The sequence below is a fragment of the Zonotrichia leucophrys genome, chromosome 21 (assembly GCF_028769735.1).
Source record: "Zonotrichia leucophrys gambelii isolate GWCS_2022_RI chromosome 21, RI_Zleu_2.0, whole genome shotgun sequence".
In the NCBI taxonomy this organism is placed as follows: Eukaryota; Metazoa; Chordata; class Aves; order Passeriformes; family Passerellidae; genus Zonotrichia; species Zonotrichia leucophrys.
Genome location: NC_088190.1, coordinates 8420356 through 8442424, shown reverse-complemented (window position 1 = coordinate 8442424; position 22069 = coordinate 8420356). Strand labels below are relative to the sequence as shown.

Below are 22069 nucleotides of genomic sequence, written 5' to 3'. Positions count from 1 at the left end.
TGCACATAGATATTATTCTCTCAGTTCAGGCATAGAATTTATAAAAAAAACCCTCTCAAATCTGTATAAACCACACAGTGACAGACATCAGCACAGGGCCCCTCACAGGCAGCATTACTGTTGCTTTTACAGTCTCCTCAGGGTTCCTCTGAAGTTTTCATCAGAGCCTGCAGAGCCAGAGCTGCCCCTCGGCAGTGTCAGAGTTGGGAGGGGTCTACAGGGCAGAGCTGAGCCCCCAGGGCTGGGCTGGGCTCTGGCAGCACTGGCAGGGCCCAGCCCTGGGCATAGGGAAGCAGCTGCTTGCAGGGACAGCTCCAGGCAGCGGAGCCCTGGGCAGGCAGTGGGGGGAAAGAGCCCCCAAGCTGTGCTGGGATAATTCAATTCCTCTCCAAACGAAATTATTCAGTCCTTACTATTTTACAGATCCCCATGCGAAGGGACAGCAAATGTCCAACAGCAGCTCCATCAGGCACTTCCTCCTGCTGGCATTGGCAGACACGCGGCAGCTGCAGCTCCTGCACTTCTGCCTCTTGCTGGGCATCTCCCTGGCTGCCCTCCTGGGCAACGGCCTCATCATCAGCACCGTAGCCTGCGGCCACTACCTGCACACACCCATGTTCTTCTTCCTGCTCAATCTGGCCCTCACTGACCTGGGATCCATCTGCACCACTGTCCCCAAAGCCATGCACAATTCCCTCTGGGACACCAGGAACATCTCCTACACAGGATGTGCTACACAGGTCTTTTTCTTTCTGTTCTTCATTTCAACAGAGTTTTATCTCCTGACCATCATGTGCTACGACCGCTACGTGTCCATCTGCAAACCCCTGCACTACGGGACCCTCCTGGGCAGCAGAGCTTGTGCCCACATGGCAGCAGCTGCCTGGGCCAGCGGCTTTCTCACTGCTCTGCTGCACACAGCCAATACATTTTCTCTTCCCCTGTGCCATGGCAATGCCCTGGGACAGTTCTTTTGTGAAGTGCCCCAGATCCTCAAGCTCTCCTGCTCACACTCCTACCTCAGGGAACTGGGGCTTCTTGCTGCTAGTGTCTGTTTAAATTTCGGTTGTTTTGTGTTCATTGTTTTCTCTTATGTGCAGATCTTCAGGGCTGTGCTGAGGATCCCCTCTGAGCAGGGACGACACAAAGCCTTTTCCACCTGCCTCCCTCACCTGGCCGTGCTCTCCCTGTTCCTCAGCACTGGCACATTTGCCTACGTGAAGCCCCCCTCCATCTCCAGCCCATCGCTGGATCTGGCCCTGTCAGTTCCATACTCGGTGGTGCCTCCAGCCCTGAACCCCCTCATCTACAGCCTGAGGAACCAGGAGCTCAAGGCTGCTGTGAGGAGAATGATGATGGGATTGTTTCAGAAACATTAAACTGATGGCCAATCTCTGCAAATCACTTGCAAAAAAAGTAATCTTTGATACTTCCTGTTGGTTCAGTAGTGAGAGTTTTCTTTTTTCTTTATTTTACTTTTTCCATATTGTCCAAAAAGAAATGTGACTGTTTGTTCCATTTCTCATTTTGTTTCTCTCCACCTTCACTGTGGCCACAGACTGTGTCAATGAGTGGCTGTGCTTTTGGTGGCTTTAAGGGAAATAAAGGATCTCCCAGCATTGTTTTCACCAGAGATGCCCCTTCTGTTCTCTTCTCTGGAGTGGCAGCAGCAATGTCTGTGTGCAAAGCTGGGGGCAGATCAGTGCTGGCCCAGCAGCTGTGCCCAGCAGCAGCAGCAGCACTTGGTGTTGCCGGTGCTGCTGCCGTGGCCCTGCCCCGCTGCCCTGGTGGCCCTGGTGTTGCTGCAGGGCCTGAGTGCTCTCAGGGCCGGGTAACGCCCTGGGAGTGGCAGTGCCGGGGCTGCAGCAGGGACAGGCCATGGGCACTGCTGGGGCAGTGCTGACGCCTCAGCCCAAGGCCTGGGGGCTCCAGGCTCCTTGCCCAGACTCTCTCAAGAACACACCCAGGCCAATGCTCAGCACAGAAAACCCCCGTAAGCAGCCCCAGGCTGGCTGTGGGCAGGCTGGGGGCAAACAGCATGGCTGGGGCTCTGCAAGGGCCCTGGGGCAGACGGGAAGGAGCAGCAGAGCAGGGGCTGATCCATCCCCAGTGCACTGGACAGCCCAGGGCAGCGTCCCAGAGCGTCCTCATGGAGCTGCCAACAACATCCCCCCTCTGCAGCCCTGGCCTCTCCCCCAGCTCACACAGGTGCCCCATCCTTGCAGGCACAGACAGGGCAGCACTGGCTCAGCAGCCCCTGTTTGCATTGCACACAGCAGGGGGGAGCACCCCCATGCTGTTGGTGTGGGGACATGAACCTGAGGGAGCACAAATGCCATCAGCCCCTGGGGCCAGCAAGGGCTGGGGGACACCAGGGAAACCACTCAGCTTTGTCCTGGCCTCTGCAGTCAGCCAGAAAGTTTGTTCCCGTCAGCTGGGAGTTTCCTGTCCCACTGCAGATGCTGTTGGTCAGAGCCAGCACTGGCTGGCAGCCACCCCAAACTGCCCTGAGCATTTCCTTTGCTTCACCTTTGCTTTCTTTGCTCTGTATGTTACAAATTCTATCCTATTGCCAACCCCTGTCCCTCCCCTGCAAACAGCCCATCCCTGTTTGCCCTTTCCTCTCTGGCCCCACTCCCCATTGCAGTTCCCGACTTGGCACCATGGGAACGTCCCTTGGGCAGCAGGATCATCCTACAAGTGCTGCAGGAATTGTCTGCAGGTTCCTGCAGTGCCTGGTGCTGCTCCCTTGCCAGAGGCATCACAGGCCAGGGGGGCACATCGGGGCTGCTGTGTCTGGCTCTGGGGCTCCTTGTTATGGGCAGTGAAGAGGAGCTGCAGAGGCTCTGCAGGACTGACAGGATGGGCTTTGGGGCTGGCAGGAGAAGCTGAGGGACCTCAGTTTCTCCTGAGTCTGGCCAGGCCTGACTGTACCAAAGGCAGAGCTCAGCTGCCCTTGGGTGCTGCAGCAACACTCCAGAGCCCAAAGAGCCTTCATGGCTGTGCTGGAGACCAATGATCCAGCAGGGAAATGCAGGGCTGCAGTGGGATGGGGAGGGCATTGAATTCCAGCACACACTTCAGCTCTCTGATGATCCTGGCACCAGGCTGGGCCCTGTTTCAGACTGGAGCAAGAGTGACACAAAACTACAACTAAGATGCCATTGTCTATATACCTTTCTATATGGCAATCCCGTGTTGATGGTGGACATGTCAGATGTTGCTGGGATGTCACAAGGAGCTGAAGAAAGAATTTGGATGTTTCTTAAATTTTATCATGTTCACATTTTTTATGTTGACTATGAAGAGAAACATTTCTGTGTCTCTGAGTCTCACCAGTTCCTGGTCCCTCAAAGGACACAAATCTGATAAGTAGAGGTTCCCACTGCAGGGTCTGCACTTGGACCTCTGTCCATAGCCAGAGCAGAGCTCCCTTGTCCCAGCAAGTCCCTGCCAAAGGAGTGATGAAGGAAACAGGACAGGTTGTGGGGAGTAGGGGCAGGGCATAACCAGGGAAGAGAATAACTTTTGCATTTAATGGAGTTGTGCCTTCCCTTGCCTTTGCTGGCTGACAAGAAATGAACATCCCTCTGTGTCTCAGGCAGCTCCTTCTCCAAGGAAACCAGGTGGAATTGGAGCCAAGGAGCTTAAAGCTGCAGGTGCAGCCTGAGCTGGAGGGAGCTCAGATTTGCACAAGGCTGCTCTGAGTGCCAGGGCTTGGATGGGGGAAATGGTGGAGTGGGGGTAGGGACAGAGTCTGATTGATTGTCAGCCATGAAGGGTCTTGATTTTCATATCAATTCCAACTGCATGAGGAGGTACTTGGATTCACTGTCAATTGGAGACTGCACATATCAGTTTATTAACAGGGAAAAAAAACTAAACAGGACCTAAAAAATGGAGTGTGGAATGTGGCTGGGAAAGTCCTGCCTGGGCTGTGCCAAGCAGGACACACAAGCCCTGACTGCCATTCCCCAAACAAGTCTCTCAAGGAGACATTTAAAAGGAATTTGAGTTGTTTGTGTCCTCTGAGCTGGACTCCCTGGAGAAATACCAACAAGAGATTCTCAGGAGCTCAAAACAACAACACAGCCTTTACTAGCAACTTTAGAAAATCAGAGAAGCTTTGACAAAAGCTTTAATAGGACATTCAATCAAAAAATAAAAAAGCACTTGTCAAAGCATGAATTTGGCCCATTCAACTTCTCAAACTCTAAGCCTGTTCAATTTTAAGTTACTCAAAATTTGCAAGAAGAGGGAATTAGAGAGAAAGACAAATAGGATACAGAGAAGCACACACGCAGCTACCAACTCCTGCATTCCAGCACTGCTCAGATAGAAATTCCAAGAGGAGGTAGGGTCAAGATGTGTGCTTACCTTGGGGGCAGCCTTAAATAGCCCTTGGTCTTCCTGGGCCCTTCCCCCAGGTGGGGCTTGGGCTCATTTGGTCCCTCAGGAGCTGGGCTGGGGTTGCAGAGGTGGCTGTGGAGCATTGCCTGTGCTGTGCCAGGGACTGGCAGACACTGCTGGGCTGGGATAGAGGCTCTGGGGGGATTGGGGTTCCAGGGCAGGGCAGGGCTGGGGTTACAGGGCAGGGCAAGGCTGGACCTGCCCCTTCCTCCCTCACACACACAATGTTTTCAGCCAACAATCTCCTCCAGTCTGTCACAACAGGGAATGTTGGAGGTGGAACCCAAATTTGCCCATGGGCACCTGGATGAGAAGGACAGGTCTTTTCCATAGCACAGAGCCCCAGTGTTTGGAAGGCAGGTGAGAGCCTCACTAGGCCAAGGCCAGCCAGACTTGTCAGGAATGGCAGATTTTTTCTGGGTGTCATCTTTGGATTAAGGGAATTTTGAGGTGGAACCCAATCTCGGCCATGGGTGCCTGGAGCAACTGGCAGTGACTGAGTCTACACTGAGGGCAACCGGGATTGACTGGGACCATGCTGGGGGAGACTGGGATCAGAGTGAACTCATACTGGGATCATACTTGGAGTGACTGGGTCAATGCTAGGGGCCACTGAGAGCAACTGGGGTCAGACTGGGAGCAGCTAGGACCATGCTGGGAGTAACTGGGATCATACTGGGAGGAAACGGCACCATGCTGACGGTGACTGTGGTCATTCTGGGAGGATACTGGTAGTGACTAGGCAAAGGCTGTGGGCAACTGGGATCATGCTGGGGCAACCGGGATATACAGGAAGTGACTGGAACCATGCTGGAGGTGACTGGGAGCTACTGGGAGTGAATGGAAACACACTGGGGGCAACTGGGATATACTGGGAGAGACCAGAAGTGACTGGGATCACAGAGGAACCATAAAGGTAGTTAGTGGAAGAATACTGGGAGTATCTGGAAGTGACTGGAATTATACTGGGTAACTTAGAATGACTGGGACGATACTGGGGACAAATGGCACTGTACTGAGAGTGACTGGGTTCATACTGGAATCATACCAGGAGGGACTGGAATCATACTGGGAGTGCCTGGAACTATAGTAGGGGATAATGGGAACACCTGGGACCATGCTGGGATCATACTGGGAGTGACCGTGATGATACTGGCATCATGTTGAGTGCAACTGAAAGTGACTGGGAGCATCCTGGGGGTGACTGGGAGCCACAGGGCCCATGCTGGAAGTGACCTGGGGGGAACTGGGGAAACTGGCCCAGCTGGGGCTCAGGGTTGTTCTCCCCCAGGGCTGTCCCGCATCCTGCTGCCACCTCCAACCCCACAGAGCCGAGGGACAGGGGACTGGGACAGGGGACAGCCGAGGAACAGGGCACAGCCAGGGAACATGGCCTGGCTGAGTGACACTGAGCTCTAGCACTTTGGGCTGCTGCCCTTGGGCTCCCAGCACAGGCCCAGGGACAGAATCCCCTCCAGGAACAGTTGTTTGCTTTGAGCTTTGCTCTGGAACATTCCCCAGGAGCCCCTGCAGCATCTGCAGCCCGGCTGGATGCCCAGGGCCACCAAAGCTGCTCTGGCAGTGCCCTCCTGCCCCGGGCAGGGACAGAACAGCCAAGGAAAGGCTCGTGCTGGGCTCAGGGCAGGGACAGGGCACTCCCCTGGTGCTGCCATGAGCACAGCAGAGCTGGCCTGGGCAAAGGATTGGGATTGATGTCCCATGGAATCCCAGCAGGGATTACTTCTCATTCCACTGCTGGCATTGCATTGGTCATCCATTCAAATAATTTCCCCATGGAATTCCCATGGCAGTGGGTTAAGGGGAAGAACCATCCATGGAATTCTCACCTGACTGGGATGAGAGTGAGATCTGGCCATGGAAATTCCATGGTAATTCCTGCATTCCCAAGTCCCCCATTCCTGAATCCCCCATTCCCATAGGAATTGCCTGTCGCAGACATTTTTTCATAGAAATCCTTTCTTTGGGACTTGTTCATTTTCTGGGAAGCTGAGGCCCCAGAAAGAGAATGTAAACAATGATTATCAGCTGCTGTGGAATGCAATAGGATGCACCTGGGATTGGTTCATGTTCCATGTGTACAATTAAGGGCCAATCACAGGGCAAGCTCTCTGGAAGACAGGGACAGAGAACTCTCTTGTTTTGAGATTCATTCTATTCTATTCTTAGCTTAGCAGTCTCTGCAAGCTCTCTCTTTATTCTTTTTAGTATAGTTATAATGTATTATATATTATATATCAATAAATCAAGCCTTCTGATCAAGAAACAAGATTCTCATTCTTCTCTCACCCAGTGACCTCATAAGGTCACTGTAATAATTGCCCTTCCCTTCCCACACCCACCTTTGTGCTCCAGAGCCACCCAACCCCATCTGATGTATTTCCACCCACATGTGTCCCAGGTAATGCTTCGTCTGCTCCACCATGATCCCTTTGAATTCCCAGCACCTCTGTCTGATCCAGGTGGCACCATCAGACGCTGCAAAGCTCCTGGATCCCAGCTGGAAGGAGATGAAATCCCAGCCCTTGTAGCCATACCGGTGGGATCCATGGACACTCCATTGGATAGAAGGTCACAGCTAGAAACCACTTGCAGCATGTGGGGACCTGGGAAGGAGGATAGAACGGATCCATGAAGTTGTGTCCGAGGCCCAGGGTGCCCCTTGGATTCCCATCTCAGCCCCACAGTTCCCCCCCATCCCCAGATATCCCATCCCAGCCCCTCAGAGTCCTCCATTCTCACAGATCCCAGCCCAGCCCCGGCTCCCCCCACTCCCCCCACTCTGGCTGTACCCACCCTGTCTCCAGGGAACTGTCAGCCACAGGCCGGGTCCTGTCCTTGAGCCAGGGCTAGATATCCCAATATCCCAGCCCTGGATATCCCAATATCCCAGCTCTGGCCATGCCAATATCCCAGCTCTAGCCATCCCAATATCCCGGCTCAGGCTATCCTAATATGCCAGCCCTGGCTATCCCAATATCCCAGCTCTGGCTATCCCAATATCCCAGCTCTGCCTATCCCAACGTCCTGGGTCTGGCTATCTCAATATCCCAGTTCTGGCTATCCCAATATTTCGGCTCTGGCTATCCCAGTGTTCCAGCTCTGGCTATCCCAATATCCCAGCTCTGGCCATCCCAATGTCCCAGTTCCGGCTATCCCAATATCCCAGCTCTGGCCATCCCAATGTCCCAGTTCCGGCTATCCCAATATCCCGGCACAGGCTGTGCCAATATCCCAGCCCTGGCTATCCCAATATCCCAGCTCTGGCCATCTCAGCTCTGGCTATCCTGATATCCCAGCTCTGCCTATCCCAACATCCTGGCTCTGGCTATTCCAATATCCCAGCTCTGGCTTTCCCAGTATCCCAGCTCTAGCTATCCCAATATCCCAGCTCTAGCTATCCCAATATCCCAGTCCTATGGACCCCAAAATCCCAGCCCTGGCTATCCCAATATCCCAGCCCTGGCTATCCCAATATCCCAGCTCTAGCTATCCCAATATCCCGGCTCTGACTATCCCAATGTTCCAGCTCTGGCTATCCCAATATCCCAGCTCTGGTTATCTCTATATCCCAGTCCTATGGACCCCAAAATCCCAGCTCTGGCCATCCCAATGTCCCAGTTCCGGCTATCCCAATATCCCAGCTCTGGCCACCCCAATATCCCAGCTCTGGCTATCCCAATATCCCAGCTCTGGCCATCCCAGCTCTGGCTCTCTCAATATCCCAGCTCTGCTTATCCCAATATCCCAGTCCTTGATACCCCAATATCCCGGCTCTGGCCATCCCAATATCCCAGTTCTGGCTATCCCAATATCCCAGCTCAGGCTGTGCCAATATCCCAGCCCTGGTTATCACAATACCTCATCTCTGGCTGTGCCAATGTCCCAGCTCTGGCCATCTCAATATCCCAGCTCTGGCTATCCTGATATCCCAGCCCTGGTTTCTCAATATCCCAGCTCTGGCTATCCCAATATCCCAGCTCTGTCTGTGCCAATATCCCAGCCCTTGCCATCCCAATATCCATGCTCTGGGAATTCCAATAGCTCAGCTCAGCTCAGCTCCTCCCACCATCGCTGTTTTCTGTGGCTCCATCCAGCCCCGCTCACTGCCCTAGTGCTCCCAGGGGGTCCCATCCACATCCCCCACAATCAAGGACTGGGGACCCCCGGGTTGGGTTCTGACAGCGCCACTTCCTGGTACTGTCAGGAGGGGAGAACGGGGGGACACGGAGATTTGGGGATGCTGGGGGGCTGAATGTGAGAGTTTGGTGATGCAGGGGGTTCCACAGGCCCAGGAAATGGGGGGACATGAAGAGCTGGCAGAGCTGGGAAGGAGGTTCAGAGGCTCAGAGTCAAGGAAAGGGGTGAAGGGACAGGGAGAGATGGGACTGGGAGAACAAAAGAGGCTAAAAAACCCCAATCAGAACACAGCTAGCCACAGCTATTAAAATCGTACCACCATGTCCCATCCCCCCAACAAAACTAAAACCAAAAACTCCTACATCCTACAACTCATACAAAATAACCCTACAACTAAACACAAAAAAACTCAAAAACCAACCATAAAACGAATCCTAACACAACCCAACCAAAACTGCCATCACAATTTACTGGCGGGTAAAATGTTAACCCTTTCAATACTTCAATCATCCCTCAAGTAAAAGAAAAAAACAAAATAGAAACATTAAAAAAAACCATAAAACTGTCAAAGTCAGAAAGGAACAAATAACTACCCAATAAAAAAGAAGAAAAACTACCTTAATCTTGAAACTGAAATCCTCTTATAAACTCTAAAGAAAAAACTCTTTTTCTTTATAACACATAAAACTATAAAAAAATTAAATTATTCAAAATAATATCAAACAAAAACTTCCATATGAAAATAAATTATAAAATACCTGCAATTTCATAAAAAGTTCAAGCAGAAAAAAAAGTAATCCAGTACCCACAAGAGAAGATCTCTATTTCCAGAGATAAAAATATTTTAAAAAGTAAATAATAAAAACATTTACCTTTAAACAACTCACCTTTAAAACAATACCTCATAAGTCGACATGATCCATTAATTAGCTGTAAAAAAGCTTGTAGCAATAAAAGAACTTCACAGTAACAAAGTTCCCAAGAAAACTGTTATCCATGACAAAATTAGGAACCACAAAAAAAATATTTTTCCTCTTGGAAAAAAATCTCCATACACTTAACAAGAAAAACTTCTCTCCCTAAAGCTAAAAAAAGACAATTCTAGAAATAGTAAACTACTAGAAATTTTTAGTTTAGTTTTTTACAATGTCAGGTTAAAAAAAAAAAAGTTGTAAAGAAAAAAGAATGTTCTAAAGAATTCAATTCTTACTACCTTTTTTCTAATTTGCTTTTAATAAAATTTTTTTCTATATGCTTTTAAAATTTTAAGCCTACTTTACCTTTCTCGTAATCCTATCTCACAACTAAATAAGTACATAAATAATTAACCGACACTAAAACCCACCACACTCATCAGTACATTAATTAATGAGATCTCAAGAATGGAAAAAAATCTTAAATTAACAAACCATAACAACTACAATGTCATGATAAACCATTTGCCAAAGTTTGTCTGATTTTCTAAAGTTGCCAGTAAAGGCTGTTTGGTTGCTTGGAGCTCCTGAGAATCTCTTGCTGTTATTTCTCCAGTGAGCTCAACCAGAGTACACAAACAATTGTAATTCCTTTTAAATGTCTACTTGAGAGAGTTGTTAGGGGGATGGGAGTCAGGGCTTGTGTGTCCTGCTTGGCCCAGCCCAGGCAGGGCTTTCCCAGCCACATTCCACACTCCATTTCCCAGCTGCAGCCGCTGCTGCCTCTGAGTTGTGCTGCCCCAGCCCCAGGGACGCTCTCCTTGTCTGCCCATTCCCCCACGGTCTCTGGGCAGGGATGGCCTCAGTGGGGGCTGCTGACATCTTCAGCAACTTGGAGGCTGCTGCTCAATTTTCTTGCTCCAGGGGCTTGTTCAGCCTTCAGCTCTTCAGTGCAGGAATTCAGTGTCCCAGGGCTCATTAACATTCAGAACACCTTAACAAGCCAAGACTCTGGGGACAATTTGATTTCAATTCTCAAATCCTTTGTGGTTAAGTAGATCTCAGTAGGGTATTCAAAGTGAATATATTCTATTTAAAAAGACAGTGAGAAAAGATTGTTTAGGTCCTATTTATGTTTGTTTCCCTGTTAATTATTGATATATTGTCATGGTTTGAGCCTGACACAGAGCCAGTGCCCCCATGAAAAATGCCCTCACCCTGGTGTCTGCTGTGAGATGTGACCAGGAATAAGCAAAACAGGCTTTAGCTTAAACATAAAGAACACTTTATTACCTAAACTACAGGAAAATAGGGAAAAACTGTAAGGAAAAGAAAAAAAAAAAATTGAAAACCTTACAAAAACCACTTTCCTCCTCCCCACTACCTGACTTTCCCAATCCGATACATTCTCCCAAAACACCAACTGCCCAGCCTGGCACCACACTTTAGTATACTCAAACTTCAGTTCATGAAGAGGAAAGGAGTCCTTCTTGTTCCATAGGCTTCCCCTGGAAACACACTGAAACCTCGTGTGCTTCCCTGTCACTTCGGCACCGCCCGGAAAAAGTCCTTTTGCCGCTTGTGACATCTTCCTTCCATGCCCAGTGCTCTCACCACTGCGCATGGACCAGAGCTGTTTTTAGGGTTGTCTTTCAAGGATGCCTTGTCTCACTCCAAAAAGGCACAGTCTCTGCTTTGGGACATCTGTCCCCCCCATATTTTTCCAACCCCCTGGGGCCGGGGGGTCCTCACGATGAACCCTCCTGGTTCTGAGCCACTGCTTCCCCCTAAGTGCAGTCTCTGTGTCACAGGAACAACTGAGTCCATGGCCACAAGAAAAGTCCAGCCAAAAGGCCACTCCAAATCATCTCTCCCCATTCAATCATCTCCACGTTCTTCGGGCCAGGTCCTTGTCTCATCTCATCTCTTATCTCCCTTCTTATTCAGCTTCGAGGAGGATTAGCATTTTTTGCAAGGCCCCAATCATGAAAGAAAGGGGTTAAAACTTTCAGTCTCTGTCCCGGAGCTGCGGCACTCCCACACACGCTGCCCACACGCTGCCGCTCCGGCCGGGCACTCTTCCCCCCCTTCTCCTCCTGGGCCGGCTGCTATCACATTCGGTGTCGCCGGCTCTCTCTCTCTCCCTCCTGGGGGGGGGGGGGGGGGGGGAATGGCTGCCCGAGAGCTGACTCCCTGGGGTCTTCCACCCTTCCATCCTCAAAGGCCTCCTCACCTCCCATCTCTGTCCAGGCCCAGGGCCTACCACGTGGCTGCCCCTCCCCCGCCCAGCAGCAGCGGCTGGACGGGGGGGGAGATCTGACCTCTTCGCCGCGACGTCCCAAGAGAGCCTGCCAGGGGCAGAGCCCTGCTTTTTAACCCCTGTGTATTCTCGGAGCTGTGTCCAAACCCCACTGGCTACACCAGGTGCCAGTCTCAAACTCAAAACCTTCATTGGTTTGACCACAGCTTCCCAGAATTCCCACTTCTTCCCGGTCAAACCACCACATATATGCAGTCTCCAATTGACAGTGAATCCAAGTACCTCCTCATGCAGTTGGAATTGATATGAAAATCAAGACCCTTCATGGCTGACAATCAATCAGACTCTGTCCCTATGCCCACCCCATCATTTCCCCCATCCAAGCCCTGGCACTCAGAGCAGCCTTGTGCAAATCTGAGCTCCCTCCAGCTCAGGCTGCACCTGCAGCTTTCAGCTCTTTGGCTCCAACTTCCACCTGCTTTCCTTGCAGAAGGAGCTGCCCGAGACACAGAGGGATGTTAATTTCTTGCCAGCCAACAAAGCCAGGGAAGGCACAGCTCCATCAAATGCAAAAGTCATTCCTCTGCTGGATATTAAATCCACTTTCCACAGTAGACAGCCTCAGAGCAATGGAAAATACCTTCTGTGCCCAGTAAAGATCCCAACGTCCCCCCAAACCCTCCCTGTCCTTATTCTGCCCAGATTTGCTCTTTGCACACACGAGTCACAGGCTGAAGTCAGGAGGCTCCTTCCATGCCCGGAGGGAGGAAAAGAGAGAAAGGGGATGTAGAGCTCTCCTGTGCAGAGTCAAGGTCCAAGTGCAGCCCCTGCAGTGGGAACCACAACTCATCAGGTTTGTGTCCTTTGGGGCCAGGGCCTGGTGACACTCAGAGGCACAGAAAGGTTTCTTGCCAACAAACACAAGTTGAACATTTCAACAGTTTAATAACCATCACAGCTCTTCCAACAGCTCTCTGGGATGTCCCAGCAGTATCTGACATGTCCACTATCCACAATGGATTCCTGTAGAGGAACAGTTTTAGACATAGATATAAGAAAAGGTAATTCTGTGATAAAGACAATTAAGATGTCGCCTTATGTGATATTTATTTAAAATTCAGAAAGTTTGGGCAACTCCCTGAAGCTCAAAGCATGAAACAAGTTAGTTGAGAGGCACTTGAATGACCAGGGAGCATCTGGTGGAGGAAATCTGGGACCAATGGGAAAAACAAATATCCAGTTGATCAAGTGAACAGATGTCCTTAGACATGGCAATTTAACCAGGAGAGATGGAAGCACTTGATGAAAAAGAGAGAGATTAAATAATAGACTGATTATTGGTGACACAAGTAGATGGGAAGATCAGTATTTCTTCTCCTGCCATCAGTACACTTCCAGGAAACCCTGTTTCTGGTGGGAAAATGTTGCCATTCCTTAAGAGTACTCAAATGACACAGAAAATAAAGATTTGCTTGCATATTATGAAACTAACAGGTATTAAAACCTGTGCCCCTTTTCTGGCAGACATCAGCTGTTTGCCCATGAACATGTTGTGCCACTTGGGCCCTAAGGTGCCCAGCTGGGATTGAATCTCTCTGAGAACACCTGAGGGAGAGCAGAGCACCTTGCAAGCCGCAGGTCCCTGACAGCCCTGCAGGGCTCCTGTCCCATCAACATCTGCTCTGCTCCAGTCTGAAACAGGGCCCAGCCTGGTGCCAGGATCATCAGAGAGCTGAGGTGTGTGCTGGAATTCAATGCCCTCCCCATCCCGCAGCAGCCCTGCATTTCCCTGCTGGATCCTTGGTCTCCAGCACAGCCATGGAGGCTCTTTGGGCTCTGGATTGTTGCTGCAGCCCCCAAGGGCAGCTGAGCTCTGCCTTTGGCACAGTCAGGCCGGGCTAGCACAGGCCATGCTCAGTAATTGCTTGTGTGTGCCTGGCCTTGCTGTCAGCCCCGTCAGCGACTGCGTGGCCCCTTTGTGGCCCTGTGCTGGCCCAGCCATGGTGGCCCAGCCCCTGTGCAGGACCAGCCCAGGCCAGGAGCATTGCGGCTGGGAATGGCCCCTGTGCCGTGGTGCCCACAGCAGCCTTGGGGCTCTGTGCCCCCTGGCCTCCCTGCTGGGCAGCCTCTGCCAGCTCCTGCAGAGCCTGTGACACCGGTGGGGCTGCACAGACAGCCCTGCCCCGGGCTCTGCAGGCCTCTGGGCCAGCAGAGAGGCAGCCAGGGCTGGCCATGGCTGGGAATTGGCCCTGAGCCATGCAGGAGGATGGAGCAGGGCCACAGCCAAAATCAGCCCAGGCCAAAGCTGGGCTCAGCAGCCAGGGCTGCCAAGAACTGAGGACAGAGGCTGGCGCTGACAAATGTCCTGGGCCCCCTTCCTGCTCTGTCCATGCCACCAAGGGCACAGAGCAGTCTCCTCTCTGGGCCACTTGCCTGTTTGCAATGCCTTGCACAGACACTGGCCCTGCCCCACAAGGCCTGGCCTGAGTCTCTCGCCTGCACGCCCAGCCAGGCTGAGATGGACACTGATGGTTTCTGGGCCGGCTCTCTGAGCCCAGCCCAGCTCCCTGCAAGCTCTGCCAGCTGCTCTGAGCTCTGGGCAGCACCAAGGGCCTCTCCCCAGCCCAGCCCAGCTCAGCCGGCTCTGGCCCCACAGCTCTGCTCAGGCCAGGCTGCTCTGGGCACTGCCCCACGGCCTCAGCCCCTGGCAAAGGCACAGCAGCAGCTGCAGCTGCCACAGGACTCAGCCCCAGCCATGGGGGAAGGTGCTTGGCCAAGGCCCAAGGAGGCTCCCTGGCTGCCCTGCTCCCCTCTGGCTCAGGTGCTGAGAGCTCTGCAGCCCCTGCTGCCATCCCATCTGCCCAGGGCAGCACAAGAGCCCCAGCCTTGGGGCCCTCAAGAGGTGCTCCTGCTCCAGGCCCAGGGCCCATCCCAAAGCTGGGGCAGCCACAAAGCTGTACCCATTTCAGTTCATTGCTGCTCTGATGGGGATGGATCCTCAGCCACCTGGAGGTTGCTGATAAATTTTACTACTCAAGAGGCCTCTTTTTTCTTCAGCTCTTCAGTTCAGGAATTCAGTGACAAACGCTCATAAATATTTGTCCAAAACAACTGAACAAGAAAAGCTCCTAGGAATAATTTGTTTTCAATTGTCCTATGGTTAGTTAGGAACATTTCAGAAGTATATTGAAAATCAATATACGGTATTAAAAACAATGCAGAAAGAATTGTTTTGTCCTCTTTTCTTTTCTTGTTTATACATAGATTACCAGCAATGTCCAATTGATACTGATCCCCAGCACCTTCTATTGCAGTCTGAATAGATATGAAAAACAAGACCCTTCATGGCTGACAATCAATTGCACTTTTTCTCCACCCCTCACCACCATTTTTCTCATCCAACCCCTGGCACTCTTATGGATCAGGAATGGTGTGGCCAGCAAGAGCAGGGCTGTGATTCTTCCCCTGTGCTCAGAACTGGTTGGGCAGAACCTCAAGTGCTGTGTCCAGTTCTGGGCCCCCAATCCAGGAAGGACACAGAGGGGCTTGAGCATGTCCAGAGAAGGGCAACAAGGCTGGGGAGGCATCTGGAACACAAGTCCTGTGAAAGGTGGCTGAGGGAGCTGGGGACGTTTATCCTGGAGAAGAGGAGGCCCAAGGGAGACCTCATCACTCTCTACAACTCTCTGAGACGAGGGTGCAGCCAGATGGGGATTTGTCTCTTCTCCCAGGGAACAGTGAGAGGACAAGAGGACACAGCCTTCAGCTGAACCTGGGGACATTTAGGCTGGACATTAGGAAATATTCCTCACAGAAAGGGTGATTTGGCATTGGAATGGGCTGTCCAGAAAGATGCATGAGTTACCATCCCTGGAGGTGTTTAAGGAAAGACTGGATGTGGCACTCAGTGCCATGGTCTGGGTGACGAGATTGTGTTGGGTCCCAGGTTGGACTTGATGATCTCCAAGGTCTTTTGCAGCCTGGTTGATTCTCTGATGGTTGTGACACTGCAGGGCCCTGGGGAAGCAAGGGGTCAGTGGGACACTGCGGGACCTGGTGGCACCAAGAGGACCATGGTGACACTGTGTATGACATGTCAGCACAGAGCCAAGGGGCCATTGTGACACTGTGAGGCTGAATGGAAACAAGGAGTCCATTGTGACAGTCTGGGTCCTGGTGGAACCACAGAGACCACTGTGACCCTGCGGGGCCTTGTGGAACCAAGGGGCCATTGTGCCACTGCAGAACCAAGGAGACCCTTGGGAGAGTCTAGGGACAATTGAATCAAGGGACCATTGCTCCATTGCAAGGACTCTGGGAACTGAGGGAACAATTGTGAAACTGTGGTGCCCCATGGAACCAAAGGTGCCTGGTGACACTGCAGGGTCTTGTGTCACCAGGACTCCATTGTGACACTGCAGCACCAAGGAATTCATTGTGGCACTCTGAGGCCTCCTGGAGCCAAGTGGCCACTGTGACCCTGCAGGGTCATGTGGAACCATGCAGAGCATTGTGACAGAGCAGGACCTGGTGTCAGGATGGGGCCATTGTGACACTGCAGGGCCCCATGGAACCAAGGGGCCAGTGGTGCTCCTCAGGGACTCATGGAAAGAAGGAAACATGTTGGACACCATGGTGGCGGTTGGAACCAAGAGGCCATTGTGACACTGTGGAACCAAGGAGAGCATTGCTGCACTGCCCAACCTCATGGAACCAAAGATCCATTGTGACACTGCAGGGCCCAAGATTCAAGGGACTTTGTGATGTTGGGGTCCCATGGAATCAAAGAGACAATGTGAAACTGGGAGGCCAATGTGACACTGGGAGGCCTCATGGAATCATGGAGACCATAGGGACACTCGGAGGATCATGGAACTGTGGTGACACCAAGTTGGCTGGGAGTGTTGATTTGCTGGAGGATAGGAGGGCTCTGCACAGGGACCTGGATAGGCTGGATCCAGGGCCAAAATCCAACAAGGTCAGGTTAAAAAGTCCAAGTGCCAGGTCCTGCACTTTGGCCACAACAACCCCTGCAGCACTACAGGCTGGGGACAGAGTGGCTGGACAGCAGCCAGGCAGAAAGGAACCTGCAGGGACTGATGGACAGCAGGCTGGACATGAGCCAGCAGTGTGTCCAGGTGGGCAAGAAGGTCAATGGTTCCTGGACTGGATCAGGAATGGTGTGGCCAGCAGGAGCAGGGCAGAGATGGATTGTTTGCAGGGACGGAACAGGGCTGGGCAACAGGAAGAAATTTGTAGTGGGAAGAGGAAAGAAAGCAAAGGTGAAGCAAAGGAAATGCTCAGGGCAGTTGGAAAATGGCTGCCAGGTGCCCCTGGCTCTGAGCAAAAGTGTCTGCAATGGGACAGGAAACTCCCAGCTGATGGGAACAAACTTTCTGGCTGACTGCAGAGGCCAGGACAAAGCTGAGTGGTTTCCCTGGTGACCCCCAGCCCATGCTGGCCCCAGGGGCTGATGGCATTTGTGCTCCCTCAGTTTCATATCCCGAGAGCAATAGCAATGGGCTGCTCATGGGGGTTTTCTGATCTGAGCAGTGGCCTGGCCGTGTTCTTGAGAGAGCCTGGGCAAGGAGTCTGGAGCCCCCAGGCCTTGGGCTGAGGCGTCAGCACTGCCCCAGCAGTGCCCATGGCCTGTCCCTGCTGCAGCCCCGGCACTGCCACTCCCAGGGCGTTACCCGGCCCTGAGAGCACTCAGGCCCTGCAGCAACACCAGGGCCACCAGGGCAGCGGGGCAGGGCCACGGCAGCAGCACCGGCAACACCAAGTGCTGCTGCTGCTGCTGGGCACAGCTGCTGGGCCAGCACTGATCTGCCCCCAGCTTTGCACACAGACATTGCTGCTGCAGTTCCAGAGAAGGCAACAGAAGGGCATCTCTACAGGAAACTCTGCTGGGAGATCCTTTAGTTCATTTAAAGGCACTGAGAGCACAGCCCCTCATTGACACAGTCTGTGGCCACAGGGAAGATGGAGAGAAATGAAATGAGAAATGGCACAAACAATGACATGTATTTGTGGAAAACATTAAAAAACTAAAACAAGGAAGAAATACCCCACAAGCAAACAAACAGAAAGTATTAAAAATTACTTTATTACAGTGATTTGGAGAAACTGGCAAGCAGTTTAATGTTCCTGAAACAATCCAGTCATCAGTCTCCACACTGCAGCCTTGAGCTCCTGGTTCCTCAGGCTGTAGATGAGGGGGTTCAGGACTGGAGGCACCACTGAGTACAGAACTGACAGGGCCAGATCCATGGATGGGGAGGACATGGAGCGGGGCTTCAATTGAGCAAATATGCCTGTGGTGATGAACATGGATAGCACAGCCAGGTGAGGGAGGCAGGTGGAAAAGGCTTTGTGTCATCCCTGCTCAGAGGGGATCCTCAGCACAGCCCTGAAGATCTGCACATAAGAGAAAACAATGAACACAAAACAACCAAACACCAAAAAAGTACTAACACCGAGAAGCCCCAGTTCCCTGAGGTAGGATGTGGAGCAGGAGAGCTTGAGGATCTGTGGGATTTCACAGAAGAACTGGCCCAGTTCATTGCCATGGCACAGGGGCAGGGAAAATGTATTGGCTGTGTGCAGCAGAGCATTGAGAAAGGCACTGGCCCAGGCAGCTGCTGCCATGTGGGCACAAGCTCTGCTGCCCAGGAGGGTCCTGTAGTGCAGAGGATTGCAGATGGACACGTAGCGGTCGTAGCACATGATGGTCAGGAGGGAAAGCTCTGCTGATAGGAAGAAGAAAACCAGAAATAGCTGAGCAGCACATCCTGTGTAGGAGATGTTCTTGGTGTCCCAGAGGGAATTGTGCATGGCTTTGGGGACAGTGGTGCAGATGGAACCCAGGTCAGTGAGGGCCAGGTTGAGCAGGAAGAAGAACATGGGCGTGTGCAGGTGGTGGCCGCAGGCTACGGCACTGATGATGAGGCCGTTGCCCAGGAGGGCAGCCAGGGAGATGCCCAGCAAGAGGCAGAAGTGCAGGAGCTGCAGCTGCCGTGTGTCTGCCAGTGCCAGTAGGAGGAATTTTCTGATGGAGCTGCTGTTGGACATTTGCTGGGGCTGCACATGGGGACCTGCTCATGGATAAAGGACTGCGAAGAGTTAGGAGAAACTTCTTCCAGCAAAATCAAAGTCTTTTCCTACAGACCCTTCTCCTGTAATCCTCTGACACCATTTTGATTTTCGAGCAGATTTTCCTTCAGCTCCAAGTGGGCAGCCTTGGCTGGTGCTGCCTGAGTGGGATTTGACATTTAGGGCAACTACAGACAGAGTTTTTTTAATTCAGCCTTGCTCTGCAGATGAGGGAGGAGGACAGGGACCTGCTCTTGTGTTCCACTTTGATATCCTATTGATACAGAAGGCCGTGTCAGCATCTGCACCCTCACTGCCTGATAGCAGGTATGGTAAAGTCTGTTTAAATCCTTTAGAGTTTTTACAGCTCCTCTTCCCCCTCTCCTGCTGACTTATTTTTGGATGTCAGAAACTCTCAGCATTTCTGCTGCCCTCAGAGAGAACAGAGTGAGTTCTCTGAGACAAGGTGGTAAGTGGAGATTTAGGGGAGGAGGTCTTTCTCTCTGTCCTGTTCCAGGATTCCCTGGGCTTTCTCCATTCTCAGACAGAGGATGATAACTCCCCCATGTTTCCTTTAAAAACCATCCCAACACTACTGAGACCAGATAGATCTCCCACAGTCCACCAAATGTCCATCCCCTTCTCAAGGTGTCAGCCCCACATTTGTAGCCAAGGACACACAGGGCTCATTTCGCCAACCCAACATCATTTTCCCATCTTAGAACTTCTGTGCCTCACCCTGGGGCTTTCAGATAACACAGAGATGCTCTAGGACAGGTTTGCACCCTGGATTGAAGCTCCCAGCTTGGACTGAAATCTCAGAGAGACTTCCAAGTGTCCTTAGGATGGCATTGGATTGAGGGAGATGCAGCTCCTTCCCTGGCTGCACTGACAGCATTGCCCAGAGCTGGGCACTGGGGACAGCATCACCCTGAGCCAGCTGTGCCCCCTGCCAGAGCCCCCAGTGCTGGGCAGCTGCTCCCAGCCCTGTGCTCTGCAGAGGGAACTGGGCCCAGGGCTGCAGAGCTGCCCCACAGCTCTGCTGCAGCTCTGCCTGCACAGGAGGGGCTGCACGCCTTGGAGCCCCTGCCCTGAGGGCAGAGGCTTGGCTGGGTGACAGGAGCGAGGGGCTTGTTCAGAGGGAGGGGCTGCACTGGAGGGGATCCTGTGGGCATCTCTAAACTCTCCCTGCCACAGCGTTGCTGGGTTTTGTTTTCTATCATTGCCTGATCTTCTCTCTGCTTCCTGGAGATTTTCCTCCTGCAGGTGTCTCCCTGTGCCTGATCTCTCTCTGCCAGCACTCACAGACTGTTGCAGAAATGAGGCCTTTGCTGGGATCGAGCCATTTGTCGGTGAGGGGAGACTCAGACTCTCAGTATGAGTGATAAGCAAGTTCCGTTTATTGAAGAGAGCATCAGACACTTATACAGCGAGCAATAAGCTCATGAATATTCTGTAAGCCAAGCAATCTATTGGTTAAACTATGCCATGAACTCTTCCTCATTCCTTAGGGGTTACATCTCTCTTTTTTCATGTCTCTTTCACTGTTTGTTATCCTACCACAGCTAGGCCCAAGGACACGCTATCTAGCAGGTGCCGGACTTGGAATTAGCCACAGCTTTGTAATTTTCCATTCTCTAGCAGCTAAATTCCCAACATCTCCCCTGTTTTTATTTTTTTAAAAAAAAGTTCTATGGGCTAATTGTGTCACACTCTTTGCAACACAAGAATAGGCAATTCTAACAACTAAACAATATTCTCAGCTAGTAAGGTTTCTCTCTTACAAGCGATCTAAGCCAGGAAAACAAAACAAAAAGGCTATCACTAATCATAAGATATGCTATACAACAGATATAAAAAAGAATTCTATGTGCTACAAAGCTCAAACAAAACTCAGGTGTGCTAATATAATCCACAAAAACAGGCTAAAGAAAGTGTGCTTTCTATTCTCAAACAGCAAATTCTGATTGTCTTTTTTAACTAAAGTTTCTCTAATGTTCACAACAACACTCTATACACAAGTCATAAAACAAATGCCTATCATAAAAGCATAAATCTAACATTACTTAAACTTAATAGCACCTAGACTTAATATTTTAAACTTAAAATATTAAACTTAACAGAAATTAAAACCTTAACAGCATTCAACACTCAACAGCACTTAATAGATAACTTAACTCAAGCTACCCAGCAACAAACAAAACCTACCATAGAAATAGAACATAGCATTTAATATAACCTACAGGCCTGATTCTAAAACACTAAGCTAAAACAATTTTTTTTTTTTTACGTGTTTGCTGCAGCATTTTTATATTTAATACACTTAATGTACTTAAACATAAAAAGTGTACTTAAACATAAAAAGTTTGTTTAAGGTATAGCTGTAAAAAAAGCTTTTTGAATTCAGTGTTTGCTTTTACTTTTACCACATTTAAACAAGGCCTAAAAAACACAAAAAACACACTCATTATATCTTACTTCTACAACTACTTTAACACATTTTTAACATTTTTAAATTTTTCAAAACACAACTTCAGAGTTTGATGTTCTACCGAATAAAGTCTATGCTTCTAGTGTTTAGAGTCTATGTTAATACCGATGACCCCAAGACAGCATAACGAATACTGAGCCAAATCGGCCGAAATTTGACTCCTGCATTCACTAAGCTGATTTCTCTTTCACAGTCTGCTAAGAAAAACAAAAGGGTTCTTCTAACTTAGGTGATAAACGCTGGCGCAATAGTCTTTGGTGTCGTTTGTTTATTTTCTAAAACTGAAACTTTTGCCGGCTGTGGGACAGAGGGAGAAGCGCTCCCGCTGGAAAAAGCTCTGGTCCCACGGCGGCTGTGTTGGAGGGGGCGACCCCCCGCGCTGGGCTCTTTGTTGCGTGTGCTGCAGACACCGCTGCACCCGTGGCCACGCGGGTCGCTTTCCCCACAGCTGCCGTCGCTCCCCCCGCGGCTGCCGTCGCTCCCGCCGCTGCACCCAAGCTGAGATTGGAGTGGCACAGCCCTGCAGGTGTCCCGAGCCACGGCTGCTGCCGCCATCGCAGCAGGGTCGCTGATTTATTGTGCAGATACTTGCAGCACCAGCACCACAAGGCACGTTTTTGCAAGTCTATATGCAGCAATCTTAGGAATTCTCTTCCCAAGTCAACAGTCTGTAGTCCCCGCTTTTATAAAAAGCATTTAAAAGGATTATATGTCATTTGTCCCTGTATTACCTTTTAACCTGTC

General features: G+C 51.0%; 1 protein-coding gene and 1 pseudogene across 1 annotated transcript; one reads left to right on the top strand and one right to left on the bottom strand.

Annotated features, from left to right (window-relative positions):
- The first annotated feature begins 446 nt into the window (after positions 1 to 446).
- Positions 447 to 1379, top strand: LOC135456813 (olfactory receptor 14J1-like). The gene has a single exon (XM_064730924.1). The coding sequence runs from the start codon at positions 447 to 449 to the stop codon at positions 1377 to 1379; it is 933 nt and encodes a 310-aa protein (XP_064586994.1).
- Positions 1380 to 17880: 16501 nt separating this feature from the next.
- Positions 17881 to 18645, bottom strand: LOC135456812 (olfactory receptor 14I1-like; annotated as a pseudogene).
- Positions 18646 to 22069: the final 3424 nt, after the last annotated feature.